At 38.4% G+C, this 17,135-nt stretch overlaps 1 protein-coding gene across 1 annotated transcript in view; it reads left to right on the top strand.

Moving 5' to 3' along the window:
- Window positions 1-1,346: 1,346 nt before the first annotated feature.
- LOC110111337 (amino acid transporter AVT1A-like) overlaps window positions 1,347-17,135 on the top strand; it is a 41,658-nt gene continuing 25,869 nt past the window's right edge. Inside the window, 7 exon segments of the mRNA XM_028699250.1 lie at window positions 1,347-1,475; window positions 5,406-5,429; window positions 5,571-5,751; window positions 5,834-6,053; window positions 6,140-6,275; window positions 6,368-6,387; window positions 6,556-6,701. Of these exon segments, the coding sequence (XP_028555083.1) occupies window positions 1,347-1,475; window positions 5,406-5,429; window positions 5,571-5,751; window positions 5,834-6,053; window positions 6,140-6,275; window positions 6,368-6,387; window positions 6,556-6,701 (856 nt within the window).

Genomic DNA, 17,135 nt, shown 5'->3' with positions numbered 1-17,135 from the left:
GAATTAACTTCATTCCATTATATTTTAATAAAATTAATATTAATTAATTATAGATTAATTAAATAATTGATTAATATTTTATCTTTATTTTAGACTTGAGATATATAGAGGTATATATTAATAATATATAATATAAGTATTTCCCTGAGGATTAGTCGGTCTTTAGCCATCCGGATAGAGATGATAGGAGTTCATAATAATAGTGAATAGTATTATGCCGGGTACAGCACCACACTGATGATCTAATGCTCCATAATAGAATCGGACCGAGATTATTCGTGGAGTTTATAAGGGTTTAGCGCTTCAGGAGTTTCGCGTTTGGTAGAGGTTTGTATATTGTCAAGGTGTTTCTTTCAGTGGGGAGGCACACTAGTAACTATTTATTTGAGACAGAAGGACGATATAATTGATTGTGTGTCGGATTACTAAGACGATTGAGTAAGTCATACAATCAAACGCAATAAATATCATTCCTCACGGCTTGATGAGTGCTATTCTATTTATCATCTTTAAGGGGAGGGTGCTTCTGATTATTCTTCAAAGAATTGATACTAATCTTATTTCATTACTTCTTAATCAGGTGAAATGTGAGAGAACGCTAGATCGATGAGTTGAAAATCAACTTCTCAAGTACTTCGTAGCGGACCATTTCCTCACGAGTTTTTTATCATGCATTTGGAGTGACTAATGTCCTGGCTATTTTGTATGGATATGATGAACAAAGTGCTCAAAGATTATCTTTGATTAGTTTGTGATTGTCTTTATAGATGATATTTTGGTTATTCTCGCTCTCTGCGGAGCACGCACCACCGGGATGCCAGACTATCTTCAGACGAGCTGTACTCTCGGAGACTCTGAGACAACACTAGCTCTCGTCTGCACAAAATTTCGCCCAAATGTGAATCTGGCTTAAGGCATCTTCTTCTTCTGGGGCATTTTCTTAGTGAGTCGGCTGGAACGGTATCGTCTGTTGATCCCAAAAAATCCAAGCAGCTTTACTGCATCGCATACGGACCGCTATTAGCGCGTGTGGTTGAGGGAATACGCAGGGTTTCTTGGATTATGATCAGGAGATTATAATAGGGGAAGGTTTTTGTGAAAGATATTTTATTACATGATTCTCTTGCGGACCTTTTAACGGACTGACCTATCGAGAAGTGCGTAGCGGTTTTGTTTGAGTTCACTAAGTGCGAAGAATAGTTTTGGTTTGAGCATCTGAAAGATTGTTTCATACTTATGTTACAATAGTCTAGGGGGGGGAATCTGGTGCGACGAGGCGGATAAGCCCTATAAACGCTCTTGTAGCGTGGTGGGGACGGTCCTCGACCTCGACACCGACACTGCCAATGACTGCTACGCAAAGGTATGATGTTCCAAAATCCCATTCTCGACGTTTGCAGCGGACCGGCGAACCACCTATACGCGCTCTTGTAGCACGTAGAAGGGAGCCAAGTGCGAAGCATACGGCGAGGTGGGTAAGTCCTATACACGCTCTTTTAGCGTGGTGGGGAGAGCTACTGGTGTTTCGTACGGGTACTGTTGAAGGCCCCATATACGCTCTTGTAGCGTGGTGGGATGAAATTTGTACGGCCGCGGTGTCTAAGGACATCTACCATACACTCTCAAGTAGCGTGGTTGGAAGGCCCAGCTCCCCTATATTTCCCCCAAATGGGGGATATGCCAGGGTGCTGCCAAAATTTTCACTGAAATACATAAAGCCCGAACAACAAGAAGACCTCACTTGAGCAGCAATGCAGATGACCCATACTTGAACAAAATACATTAAGAACTTGAAAATCAACATGACTATGAGGACTCAGACTTGAATTTGCAAGCTTGTGGACAAAGTGCAAATGACTGATAGTAAATGCTTGAATTTAATCAAAATAAAATGAAGACTTAACTTAAATCAATATGAACATACAATTAAGTTTGCAAGAACTTCAGAAGACCCTGAACAAGCACTTGAACATGTACTTTGAATTCGAGCCGTGCAACATCAAGTGAAACTTGAACAAAACTTTGGACCACAAGGAGACTTGGATAAGAGCTTGAACTAGTGCTGTGGACATATACTGGAGTTGAATGACATCATGTGGGACTTGAAACTTTCAAGCAAATGGCTAAGTCTGCACTATAAGAAATTGAACTTTCAGGATTACTAGAACTTGAGTTTGTAAACCCTTGAACATCAGGGGATGTACAAATTTGGACATTTGCTTGATATGAACCGAATATAAGAATTTGCAATGACTTATAAACTTAGACTTGATTTGAATCAAGCTCTTAGTGCACTCAAACAAATGTGCAAAGATTTGTACCTAGCCTTACAAATCCAAACCTTGAACAATCAAAAGAAAATTATTGTTATTATACACTGAATTTATAATCTATATGACCCCCTTAACGATAGGGCTACAAACGAACCGAGCCGAGCCAAGTATGTGAGTGTTCCATCACATCATCCACAGAGTGTAGAAAAAGTAAGCAAACACACCAGCAATTTCAAACAGCATGCAATGAAAACCACGGAAAGCTCCGGCACACAACAGAAAAAATAAGTGAGTACCTTGAAAAGTTTGGAGTAAAATGCAGTCTACATACAATGTCACTTGATTGTAAGTGAGTACCTTGCTCTCCTACTAGTAAAGATGTGCGACAAATGGGATGACTCATTGGTTGATATGCAAGGAGTCTACCACAAGTGTTAAGATGCTCATACAACATATAATAAGACAGTGGCGAGTAGATGCACCTATCTTCTACAAGCAAGGGAGATTTGATATACAACGAATGCAAGTACCTACGACCCTTTGTAGGAGGTCTGTTGTATATTTGACACATGTTTGTAAGCAAACGTGAAATATTTGCAATACATCACAAATATGTATGGGCATGTTGTGACAGACTCCTACGACGGTCCCTAAAAATGCCTGCAGATTGAGATGGTAAAACTGGCATTTGATAGTGGAAGATTTGTCCCCTACAAACAAGTACAATCAAACCCACCCGAGATTGATGAAAGGGTGGATATGATGCAGAAACAATGGGTCTTCTACAAACATTTTTAGGAGGTCGTAGAAGATGCAGCGGTCCCTGCAAATGGACACTTGTGGATAACAACAGTGGATATGTCGTAGGTACAACAAACCACTGTGGGCATAAGTACAAGCATCACCTACGACAGTGGTGATTAAAGTGCTGTCAGTATACCGGGTACAAAGGCAACCCGATGTATGAAAAAGGACACCTCCTGGCAAAAGGGAAGAGATGTTTGAGCAAATTCGAACTAAACTTCTTAGTCTTCCAGAATTCTTCTTGATCCTTTACTCAGGAAGGAAAACAACTCTAGCATCCACAAATATCAGAAATAACAAGTCCACTACACCGAAGGTCTTAAAAGAAGTTCTTTCCAAATCAACAGTCATTGACTCCAAAGTTCAAAAAGATCCTCCCCGGTGAATGAAAAAAGGGGACTCAACATCAAGATGAGGAGATGCCTCATAACATCAAGGCCATACCGCCACCGGATCCGCAACACTCGTACTAGTGGACGTAAGGTGTGTATAAGCTCTTAAATGAAAATTTTGTGCATTCAAACGATAATTATCCGCACAACCAAAATATTTCAAAATACCCCTACACGTGCACCGTAGCTTGGATACACATAGGTACACTAAAGGGGTAAATACAATCATAACCCGCATGGGCTCCGACGAGCGTGTTTTTGATCATATCTAAGAATATTTCTTATTTGGACCTTGCTATAGTGAGGATAAGATACTAACTTGAGTAACAAAAATATCTTCTCCACATCTAGCCCTCATTTTTGCAGTAGGTGATTGCATCTTCTCTTTTACAGATAAAGTGATATATTTGTCAATATTTTTAATTTTGAATGAAATATAATTCTTAATGCATTTCTTTTGAAGCTTAGCGTATTATTTGATTTCTATGCAGCTGTGAACATATACATACTTAAATTGAGTCATATAAATTTTATCATTCTCTTTTGTGGTACTTGATCGCTTTTGAAGTTACTTTGTGGTTCATCATACTTTCTTCTGGTTTTGTGACACCCTGTTATTTTTAACAATTGGTAACAAAGTAAGGTTATGAAAAGTAAGATGGCTATAAAATCTGAGAATAAGAAGTTGGATGGCTCAAACAATTTTGGCCTTTGGAGAATCAAGATGTGGTGTACCTATTCAACAAGGACTTGTAAAAGCAGTTGTTGGACATAACAAGATGCCTGAAACTATGATTGAAGAAGAAAATACTAAGATAGGTATGAAAGCTCTTTCAATGATTCAACTGTTTTTCACGGATGAGATATGGATAGAGGTCTTAGAAGAAACAACTAAAAAAGGTTTCTAATTCTCGAGCACATTCATATTCATGATAGACAAATGACTGCTCAGACTTTATCAATTTATGTTTAAAGGTGTGAGCTGCTGTAATTAGATCACGCTGCTACCCATTTCAGATACATGAGAAATGCCATGAAGTTGTTGCGTACAACCTAGGGTTGCAAGCAAATCAAACGTTCGACGAGCTACTCGTTGTTCGGTTCGATTAAAGCTCGTTCGTGATCGTTTAATTAACTAAACAAACAAACTTGAACAATATTTTAAATACTCGATTCTTAAATAAACAAGCTTGAACACTAATGCGTTCGGCTCATTTATGTTCGCGAACAACATCATTTGAAGTTCGTGAACAAGCTCGACATTAAGCTCAATTCGTGTTCGATTTTGAACTTGTGAATAAGCTTGATAAAAATAATTAATATTTGATTATAGAATTAATAAATATAAATAATATAAATAGAGCTCGACATTAAGTTCGCGAACATGCTCGATGTAATCGTTTGTTAGGAAGCTTGATAAAGCTCGTTTGTTAAGTTAATGAACATCTAAAAGTAGAGCTCGTTTATAGTTCGTTCATGTTTGTTTGTTTAAAGCTCGATAAGCACTAAACGAACGAACATGAACTGAACATGAATCGAACATGAACACTCATTAATTTAAATGAACCAAAAATGAACACAAACAATAAAGCTCGAACAAACATGAACCAAGCTTGAACAACCTGATATTAAATGAGCACAAACATGAGCACTCACATACTCGGCTCGACTCGGTTCGTTTGCAGCCCTAACTACAACCTTTGAGAGCTCGCAACTGTCAAAAGATCTCATGTTTGCTTTTAGGTCACCAAAACTTTTGATTTAGCGTGCACTTGATTTTACATAAAAGCATTTTGCTGCAGTTAAGATTGAATTTTTGCTTTTTGACGTCCTCACTTTCTTTTTGTATTGTTCTTCACTCTTCTTCTGTGCTCGAAAGATGCACTTGATATTACATGCCTAAGTTCTAATCAATTTTACTTAATCCATGATGCAGATTGCCATATACGCGGAATTATATGTAAGTGGAGTTCAGATCGGACCTTGGAAATTTAATAATCTATTTCCTGATTTATTTTTTATTATGTTTCCTTTTCTTTTTCCTATGAGGTGACCTTTCAAGAGATCTTCAACTTTGCCTTGTACTGTTATTCTTCTACAGACATTGTGTGTGGAATTTATTATATTGGAAGGTGACAATCTTACAAGGATGTTTCCTGGTATTTCTTTTGATTGGGGTGGCATTCACTTGGATTCTTTGCACTTCTTTGGAGTTTTGACTGCTTTGATTGTATTACCAACTGTTTGTCTAAGAGATCTTAGGGTCATTTCATATCTTTCAGGTTTGAGATCCTGGTTTTATGAGCCTAATCTTTTTTAAAATAAGAATGAAGGATCGTTTCTGATTTTTTTGTTTTTCTACAGCTGGGGGTGTCTTTGCAACTATTCTAGTTATGTTTTCTGTTATTTCTGTTGGGGCAACAGATGGGATTGGGTATCATTAAACAAGTGAAGTTGTGAGATGGAGTGGCGTACCGTCTGCTGTAGGAATATATGGATTTTGTTACTCAGGTCATGCAGTTTTTCCAAATATTTATCAGTCTATGGCTGATCGGACAAAATTTAGGAGGGCGTTAGTAATATGGTATTCTGATTTCAAGTAATTTAGTGTACAAGTACAATCATATATTCATTATTTGATTCTGGCTGTTTCTCTCTGTCATGAAGCAGCTTTTCTTTGTGCACAGCAATATATGGTTCTTTTGCCGCCATTAGTTATCTCATGTTTGGTGAGAGCACACTTTCCCAGATAACCTTAAATTTGCCAAAGGATGCTGTGGCGTCAAAGGTGGCTTTGTGGATAACTGTGGGTAGCCTTTCTTGTTCTCTGATCTATGTTTATTGATTACTCCTTTTCTTTTCTGGAATTTTTATTGTTCGATTAACCTTTTTTATCAGGTAATAAATCCTTTCACCAAGTATCCTTTTGACTCAGCGAAGTTGTAACTTTTGTACTTGCGTGTTATATTGTTTTTCGTTCCTCCATTTCTAGTATATGTGTAAAATTGATTTCGCCAGTTAGCTTTGCGTGCAAAGACATTATTTTTAACTTAGTTTGCATAGATTTTGCCCTGAACCATGGATAGATATGCATTGTTGCTTGCTCCACTGGCAAGGAGTATTGAGGAGCTTTTTCCATCAGCAATCTCTAGTAGTGTTTGGTTCTCTCTGCTGTTGAGGACAGCACTAGTATTTTCAACCGTATGCATTGCTTTTCTTCTACCATTTTTCGGTATGTTTTTAACTTTTATGAGGCTCTTTACTTAAAATATAAATGCATTAATGCTAAAATAAAAAAACTCTTAGCACATGAACTCATTTTAATGAAACGGTGTTCTGCTTTGTTTTATCTTAATTATTTATTCTCTTGAAAATTAGAACTGGATAGATACATAAAGGATGTGCTGTGAAATAGGAATCACTAAGCGGGGGAAAAAAGAAAAGAAAAGAAGATTAGTATAAAAATACACAAGAATATTATACAGGTTTACTAAATTAATGACGAAGTTCTCTTGTGGCCGTTGTAGATTTTGCTATTGATTGTGAAGAATTATAATCTTAATTTTTGAGAAACAAATAAAAAATGAAGACACCCTTATATATATATATATATTGAAATACAACAAAAATTTTAAAACTCACTTGATAAAATAACTGTAGATATTGAATGCTTTTTGAGGGTTTGTTCCCAAACACTCAGGAGAGGGTTCCTTTCAACTCCTTTGGTAATCTTTTCACAAAATGAGACTTGACTACTTTGAGTAGCACATTTTCTTCCTAAGGAAAAAAATTAGCATGATCATGAATTTATTTCTTAGAAATTATGATAAAGAAATAACATAAAGAAGAACTTTTTTCCCAAATTTTAGCTGATCGGGGTATGACTATTGCTTGTTGATGGAGAGTTGTGGGCTTATACTTCACCAAATGCCGATAAAAAACTTGATATGAGTAACTTTTATTTTGTTTTGTTATTTTTAATTTTAAACATTTTGAATATGCTTATGATGAATGCTCTATGAGAATGAGATTATTATTTTTATTAATTTTAATCACTAATGTTAGGTTTGTTTGTCTGTTTGGAATCTGATTGAGTCAATCAATCAGGTTGTATTGTTACTTCAAACCTCAGTTCAATTTGTTGTGCTCGCTGAGGGGATGCGCAGGGTCCTCCCTGAGCGCCTCAACGCTACGAGATTGACTTTTACAGAGGTTTGAGCATCAGAGCGCTGCAAACTAGTACCATAGTGCTTAGAGTCTGATTGGACAATTTTATTTCTTGTTTTTCTTAGAAGTGGCATCCCTTGGTGTTATTCACTTGATTGTCTTTTTTTGTGTGTGAGAATGATAGGTAATACTTGAGTTCGCAAGCAATCCTAACCCAAATCGATGATCAAGCAACATAAAAACTGCTGTCCACAACAAGAAAACAACACCAACCTACTATTTACAACAGGAAAACAACACAATTCAGGGAAATCTGAGAGAAAAAAACTCAAGTAGAGCGTTGTATTCCACTAGAAGATGAAGTAAAATAGCAAAGATATAATTGTTCTTCAATTCGAGAGGAAGAACAACTCTCCCAAATCTCCAGCAACGCCAACAGCTCAAAGCAAAAAAACCCTAGATCTCGAATCTCATTCCAATTCAAGATAATCCTAATTCCCTCCTATTCCCCTAATTAACATCAAAGGAGAATTACAACTTACCTAATCAGCCTTTACATTCAAATCTTTCCCCAAAAAAATTGCATTAAGCCCATTATGGGAGCCACAGGAGTTTTGCCCCCCTCTCCCTTTTTTTTCTTCTGCCGAGCATAGACCTTGTCACACCCCAGTTTGGCTTACCCTCTAACAAATAAACTGGAGTATAACAGAGAAGGAAAGAAATCTACTTAGGCTCTCTTAACATGTCAACCTATCAACTCCAAACATCATAATGGAAGCATATAATGTACTCACTGAACATTGAACATAATTAAAACAAATACATAGCTCTACTAAATCTTTTGAAATTTACTTACATACCAAAAGGTTTATACAACTATCCTTCAGATCTCCTCTAAGATCCCTTTGTACACCAAAACATATTTACACCAAAAAGGAATGGTCACCTCTTTCTCGCCTAGCGCTCTACGGGCTCCTTTTCCTTACCTGTAGTATAACCACTGCAAATGAGCTATGGCTCAATGAAATACACAAGCAATGTATAAATAGCATTTTAATCATTTAGAAAGACATACCATTCATGACTAAATAATAACATGGTTAGAGCACCTTTCACATGGATCACAAAAAAAAAAATAATAGTACACTTTCATTTTTGCTAATTGTTCAACACCCTTTTTAACATATCATATGATGGCTATAAGCTTTTGCACCCTTTAAGCTTTCCAATTCAAGGTTGGGTCTAGATTCCTAACTTTTAGAATTAAAGCTGTTCTCTCAATTCAGGGTTGGGTCCAAATTCTCAATTTCTAGACTTGAGAGTATAGGCTTATCTCGTCAGGTCTTTCGCCTTTACTGTGCTGGCTTATCCCCCAACATATGGCTTAAATCACCTTCCTAATAGTAATCGTTTTTTTTCCCTCATGACATATGCTAGTATACATAATACTTTACGAATAATCATAGTCATGAATAAGCTGAAATAAATTGAAGAAAATTAAAATAAATGCTATCAACCATAATAGATATGAATTGCAATCTAAGAAAACAATTATTAATTTCTATAGCATTGTAAGGTATCTCACCTCCCTTGAAATTCGTTCTTCTTGGTCTTGTTTCCTCCTCATTTTATACACTACCTCAATTGAATTCTTCATTCGACCAAATTCTTTTCCTAGACTTTTCGCAATTCCCCTCCTGAATACATAAATTATTAACATTTGAATTCAGCCATCAAATTGATGATTTCAGTTATATAAATTTATCCAACATTTTAATCTGATTTTTATTATATAAAGCCATCCACAATTTATTTGAATTCCTAAATCATTTCTTTTTCTTTTTACTCTTATTTCTCTTCTTTCCTTCTAAAATTCAGCAATCTCTAACAACTAACTTCAATAATATTTATCAGATAACAAAAATGCTTGTAAAACATATGCTTGTACAAAGAGTTTTCTGATTTCTGATAACACAGATGCTTGAATTTTAAATTACTTGATCAAATCAATAATTATACATGCTCCTAAATATTTACCTTAGAAGGCATAAACTCGCAGCAACCTATTTCTCCTCTGCATTCCCTCCCAACAGCTCCGCTGAATTCCTTCTCCTGCTCACCCACAACGTCCAACTTCAAAGAACGGTGGGTAGGAAATAAATACTGAGTCTTGTATAATCCCTAACATCCACTACTCTATTATTACTTAAACAAATAAAACAAAAAAAAAAACTATCTCAGCCGTACAAACCATACATTATAATATAGATATTCTTAATTCCACTAAGCTCTTGCATTCCACTAACCGTTGGATGGACTAAGGAAAAGATCAGCCAATGCATGCTAACATAAGTGGAATCCTGGAATTTAGAATCTGAATTGCATTAATTCTTCATATACATAATACTTGGATTTGAATCAGCTATTTTAATCATAATAAGTTAATTATAAAAAGTTAAATACATTAGCTGTACCATTAGTACAATTTATTAAATTAGATAATTAGATTAATACTTTATGCATACTTCCATATGTCAAACTACTCGATTTTAAAAGTAGAATTTAATGAAAATCAATATACATTTAGAGAAAGTATATACTTACATTTATTTCGAATATTTGAGTATTCTAATCCATCCCTCATTTAAATTTCGTCCTCGAAATTTCTTAGCTTAGTGATCATCAAACAATTGAGGAAACTTGAGGCGAATATCTTCTTCTCTTTCCCAAGTTGCCTCCTTTTCTGGCATGTATTTCCATTTCACTTTAACATAGGGAATTTGATGATTTCTGAGCTGTTTAGTATCAAAATCTAGTATTCTTTCAGGTTCTTCTGTATAAGTCAAATTCTTCTATAGCTCAATTTCATCATGTGAAATTCTCTGATGGGCATCTGTAACCCATTTCCTAAGCAGTGATACATGAAAAACGTTATGTATATCTGACATGTCAGCTGGAAGAGCAAGTCTATAAGCAACTTTTCCAATTCTTTCAACAAATTCAAAAGGTCTAATAAACCTAGGACTCAATTTGCCTCTCTTACCAAATCTAGCTATACCCTTCATAGGTTTAACCTTCAAAAATACGAAGTCACCAACTTCAAACTCTACTGCTCTGTGCTTGGGGTCATAATACTTTTGTTGGCAGTCCTGAGCAGTTTTTAATCTGTCTCTAATTAATCTGATTTTCTCTGTTGCTTCCTGCACCAGTTCTGGGCCCATTAATTGTTTTTCTCCTACCTCAACCCAAGTTAAGGGGGTTCTGCACTTCCTACCATAAAGTGGTTCATATGGTGCCATTTGTATACTGGATTGGTAACTGTTGTTGTAGGCAAATTCTATCAATGGTATGTGATCTTCCCAGCTGCCTTTGAAATCCAAAACACAATCTCAATAAATCCTCCAATACTTGAATGGTTCTTTCAGATTGACCATCAGTCTGAGGATGAAAAGTTGTACTAAAATGCAGATTTGTACCCAAGCTTTCATGAATGCTCTTCCATAGCCTCGAAGTAAATCGACCATCTCTATCTGAGATAATGACTTTTGGAATATCATGTAATATGATAATTTCTTTTACATATAGACGTGCCAATTTGTCTACCGAATCAGTTTGCTTGATAGGTAAAAAGTGAGCTGATTTTGTCAGTCTATCTATAATTACCCAAATACTGTCATGTCCTTGTCTGGATATGGGAAATCCCATGACAAAATCCATTGCAATTTCTTCCCACTTCCACTTGGGGATAGGTAGTGATTGCAATAATCCACTAGGTCTTTAATGTTCAGCTTTCACAATTTGGCATGCTTCACACTTAGCTACATAATCAGCAACATCTTTCTTCATACCCTGCCACCAAAATATTACTTTTTAAGTCTTTATACATCTTAGTACTGCCTGGGTGAATTGTGTAGCCAGAATGATGAGCTTCTTGCAAAATTTCTCTTCTCAATTCCAGCTCGTTGGGTACCTATAGGTGGGATCTGTGCTTAATGATTCCATCGACATCAACAGAAAGATCGGGTCTTTTCCCTGACTGGACCTGCTCTATTAATTTTGAAAATTCACTACTAAGCTTTTGAGCTTCTTTGATATGATATGTTAAAGTGGGCTTTACAGTCATCTGATGCAAATATTCCCCAATTTTTAAGACTCTAATCTCTAATTGCAAATTTTTTATTTCCTTGATCAATTGAACCTCCTGAGTAATCATCCAGTTCATCATCCCTGAAGACTTGCGACTTAAAGCATCAGCCACAATATTAGCTTTTCCTGGACAATATTGGATATCCAAATCATAATCTTTTCTATTCTCCTGGCTCTCTCCACTAAGACTGAGAATTCATTGATATCAAAAGGCGCCAATGCAAGTCGTAGCTGATCCCTCAGGCCTCTCAAAAATCTGTGACACTTCTCCTTTTGGGTGCTGACATAGTGTGGCGCATATCAGGACAAATATGTGAACTCATCTTCATATTGTATAACTGTCTTAGAACCCTGAGTCAAATTGAAGAATTTGTCTTGCAGAGCTAATCTGGCTGAAGGCGGAATGAACCAATATCTAAAAACTTTCACAAAATCATCCCACTATGCTAGTAATAGGCATATGTCCAAATTTTTCTCTATGCTGTGCTTGCCACCATCTTTCTGCTTCTCCTTCTAGCACAAATGTAGCTAATGGTACCTTTCTGTTTACAGGACAATTTATTAAATTAGATAATTAGATTAATACTTTATGCATACTTCCATACGTCAAACTACTCGAATTAGAAGTAGAATTTAATGAAAATCAATATACATTTAGAGAAAGTATATACTTACATTTATTTTGAATATTTGGGTATTATAGACCTGGACCGGTCCAGGCTGGACCAGTCTAGCCGGCCCCTCCTGGGTTAGCGTGGGAGCAGACGTAACATTACTCCCCTCCCAAAAACTCACCTTGTCCTCAAGGTGAAAAGAGGGAAATTGCTCTTTTACTCTTTCAAATGGTTCCCAAGTAGCGTCGAAATAAGGTAGATCCTTCCATCGAATCAGCACTTCCTTATTTCCCTCTTTATCAGATCTTACCCCTATAAGCTCTAGAGGTTCTAAAGTCACTTCCAACTCCTTTGTCATTGATGCTGGTAACTTTGCCCTAACTGCATGCTCTCCTAGAACTCTCCTCAGCTGTGATACATGGAGCACCGGGTGTATGGTAGCGGAGGCGGGTAACTTCAAGACGATACGCCACAATGCTAATCTTCCCCAAGATCTCATAGGGACCAAAATACCTCGGAGCCAATTTCTCGTTCTGCCTGTTAGCCACTGATTTTTTCCTGTAGGGCCTTAGCTTCAAGAACACCTCCCCCACTTCAAACTGCATGTCCCTCCTATATGAATTCACATGTCTCTTCATAATTTGTTGTGCCATATGCAGATGTTTCTTCAACTCTTCTAGTACCTTGTCCCTTTCCTCCAAGTACTGCTCCACTGATGAAACTGGTGTGCTTCCCTTCCCATAGTGCACTAGGTGTGGGGGGTCTCTGTCATACATCACCTTGAAAGGCGTCATTTGAGAAGCAGAATGGTACGAGGTATTGTACCAGTAGTCGGCCCAAGGTAACCACTTCACCCACATCCGTGGTGTTTTAGAGGCAAAACACCTCAAATATATTTCCAAGCTCCGATTTACCACCTCTGTTTGTTCGTCTGTCTGTGGATGGTAGGCAGTACTTCTCTTGAGAATCGTGCCCTGCATTCTGAAAAGTTCCTTCCAAAATTGGCTAAGGAACATTTTGTCTATGTTAGACACAATCGACTCAGGAACCCCATGTAATCTCACCACTTTCCTAATTAATGTTGTCGTTACTGATACTGCGGTGTAAGGATGTCATAAGAGCATAAAATGAGCATACTTGCTAAGTCGGTCCACCACTAGAAAAATGACTATGAATTCCTCTGAACGGGGGAGGCCGTCAATGAAGTCCATAGATACTTCCTCCCATAATTTGTTTGGAAGTGCTATTGATTGAAGTAACCCTCCTGGTGCTATCACCATATATTTATTTCTCTAACACACCTCACACCTTGCCACCATCTCTTTAACATCCTTATACATCCCCTTCCAGTAAAGCTTCGCTGCCAGCCTTCTGTATGTCTTCTGTACCCCTGAATGCCCCCCAACAACACTGCCGTGAAATTCCTGTAGTAAGTGGGGAATGTGTTCTGATGTTTGTGGCATCACGAACCTCCCCTGATGTAACAATTTCTCCCCCTCTAAATAGTACCCCGAATGGCTACTACTATCCCTCCTCAAGTCTTCCTTGATCTTCTTTAGCTCCTCGCTCTGCAGGCTTTCTTCTTTGATGGTCCCCCCCCTAGTTAACCATCAGTGGTACTGAGACTGCCAACTCTTGAAGTTCCCCAACACATCTAGATAAGGTGTCGGCCTCCTTATTTTCCACCCCTGGTCGATACTGGATCTCAAAGTCATAGCCCAAAAGCTTTGACAACCACCTCTGATGTTCCTCGGTCACCATCCGATGTTCAAACAAGTATTTCAAACTCCTCTAGTCCGTACGAACAATGAAGTACCTTCCTAATAGATAAGGGCGCCATTTCTGAATGGCTAAGACGATAGCCATCAGCTCTCTCTCATATACTGACTTCAATCGAGTCCTGGTCGATAGCACCTGATTGAAATAGGCTACAGGCCTGTGATCCAGCATCAACACTGCTCCCAAGTCATATCCTGATGCATCAGTCTCCACTATAAAGGTATGGCTGAAATCTGGAAGAGCTAACACTGGAACCATCGTCATGGCTTTTTTCAATCTCTCAAAATCCTGGGTTGCCGCCTCTCCCCACAAAAAAAATTGTCCTTCTTCAGTTGCTCAGTCAGAGGCCACGCGATGGTGCTGTAGCCCTTCACAAACCTCCTGTAGTAACCAGTTAGTCCTAGGAAACCCCTCAACTCCCTTATGTTCCTAGGCTTTGGCCAATTCTGCATGGCCTCAATCTTGGACTGGTCGACTGCCACTCTCTCTTGAGACATCACATGTCCCAAATATTCCACCATAGACTGGGCGAAACTGCACTTTTTTAGGTTAGCTTTCAGCTGAGGTTTCTGTAGGATCTTAAGAACCTCCTTCAAATGCTCAAAGTGCTCCTCCTCCATTTGGCTGTACATCAAAATGTCATAAAAAAAGACTAGCACAAACTTCCTGAGATGCTGCCGGAACACTCTATTCTTTGACTTAAAAGTAGCAGGGTCGTTAGTGAGCCCAAAGGCATCACCAAGAACTCGTAATGCCCCTCGTTCACCTTGAAGACCGTCTTTTGAATATCCTTCTTCATTCTGATTTGGTGGTTGCCCGACTTGAGGTCCATCTTAGAAAACACTACTACTTCGTGCAATTCATCTAGTAACTCTTCAATCACCGGAATTGGGAACTTATCCGATACTGTCTCTTGTTCAAAGCCCTGTAATCCACGCAAAACCTCCAACTCCCATCATTCTTTTTGACTAGTAGGATGGGGCTAGAGAAAGGACTCACGTTGGGTCTGACTATTCCTACCTCCAACATCTCCCTGATCAGCTTCTCGATTTCATCTTTTTGAATATGGTGGTAGTGGTAAGGTTGAACACTAATTGGGTGACACCCCATCCTTCAGAAGGATTGCATGCTCCTGCTCTCTGGGTGGTGGTAAGCCCTGAGGTGGCTAGAACACCTCACTGAACTGCTGTATGAGCGGTTGCACCACCAGTGGAATGTCTCCCTCATCCTCCACACTAACCCTCTCCAAGCGCTGCAGCTCCACCAGATATCCACCTCCCATCTCCTGTATGGATCTGATCATGGATTTGAGAGATACCCCAGCCTTGGTCAGCCCAGCATCACCTTGAATCGTCCTCCTCCTTCCTCCCATCACCAGTTTCATCCTCAATGTCCCCCAATTGATCTTGGTCTACCCTAATGTTTGCAGTCACTTCATCCCTAGGATGACGTTAGTACTTCCCAATTCCAAGGGAAGGAAGTCCTCCCTCACCTGGATCTCCTGAATCTTCAGCACTACCCCTCTACAAACTCCTCTACCCATTTCCACCTTTCTCGTGCCCATCATCACCCCATAGCCTCCTGTATCCACTAACTCCATCCCCAACAGCTCAACGATCTGGGTGGAAATGAAATTGTGGGTTGCCCCACTGTCAATCAACACCACCACCTCACGGTCAACTATCTCTCCTTTCACTTTCATAGTGTGACTTGGAGTGAATCATACTACAGAGTTCAGAGAGACTTCTGCCACATCCAGTTGCAACTGCTCCTCCTCCTCTTCAGATCTTCTCCCACCTCCCTCATCGTCTTCCTCGTCTTCACATACAAGGAGAATTTGAAGAGATTGGTCCTTGCACCTATGCCCCGGCATGTACTTCTCATCACATCTGAAGCACAACCCCTTTGCCCTCTTATCCTGCATCTCTTTTTCAGTCAGCTTTTTGAATTGTCCCCCGTTTCCCCCTTCTCCAGTTTTCTCCTTTGACACTTCCTTCAAACTCCCTGGTGCTGCCCCCTTTGATGGTTAGAAAGTGGTAGTCATCATGTATGACCCTCCTGAATAATTTCCTTGAGCTCCTCTTTCTGATTTCTTCTGATCTTCCACCAACTGCGCTAGCTCCGTAGCCTTCCCTAGATTCCTCGGCTCCAGCACCCTGACCGCTGTCCGTATCTCCGGTTTCAGCCCCTTCATGAAGTTCCCTTCTAGGGCTGACTTTGAAATGTGATCCAATCTGCTAGCCAAGTACTCAAACTTGTCTCGGTAATCTACAATCCCCTCTTGAGTCAATGCAAAGAATTGCTCATAGAAGTCTCCTCCTCAATCGGCTCGGAAACGCTCCAATAAGCAATCTTTAAACTCTTGTTTGATTGAAAAAACAAAAAAATATTTTGAAAAGTTATAATTTTCTTTGGGAACGTTAAAAAGTTGAATTTTAGTTTTAGAATCGAACACGACATTAAGAACGATATATTATCTCAAAAGGAGAAAATATCATTCACTAATTGGTTCAGATTACAAAACTTTAACTTTATCCTTATTATCGTAGTCAAACTCAAAAAAGAATCACATTTGACCCCGAATGATCAAAATGGAATTTAATCGAGTGTTTGACTATGCTAATATGGATTAAAGATCATTAATTTCTTAATCAAAACCACGATAATAATTGGTATATCTCTCCGAAGAAAGAAGATATCAATCATTATCGATCGTCTGAAAAAGCTAATAATGATCGCCGGGCTTGATTTTCCCAAAGAGAATTCATTGAGGTTTTGAAAAATTGATTTTAAAAATCAGGTCTGGATTTTTAAATCTCCTACGAGCGCAAGCCTTCGTAGTTAATTACATCGTAGGGAAACCGGAGTTTTCCTACTAATACTCTCGATTAAAATAGCGGTAGAAACACAACTCTTCTTGGCCTATTGGTTGAGAGCTTAGGCTTCCAACTAAGAGGTCC

This window comes from Dendrobium catenatum, unplaced genomic scaffold, assembly GCF_001605985.2.
Source record: "Dendrobium catenatum unplaced genomic scaffold, ASM160598v2 fragScaff_scaffold_133, whole genome shotgun sequence".
Lineage (NCBI taxonomy): Eukaryota > Viridiplantae > Streptophyta > Magnoliopsida > Asparagales > Orchidaceae > Dendrobium > Dendrobium catenatum.
Note: the sequence above shows the minus strand (reverse complement) of the source record. Positions and strands in the feature narration are given on the sequence as shown.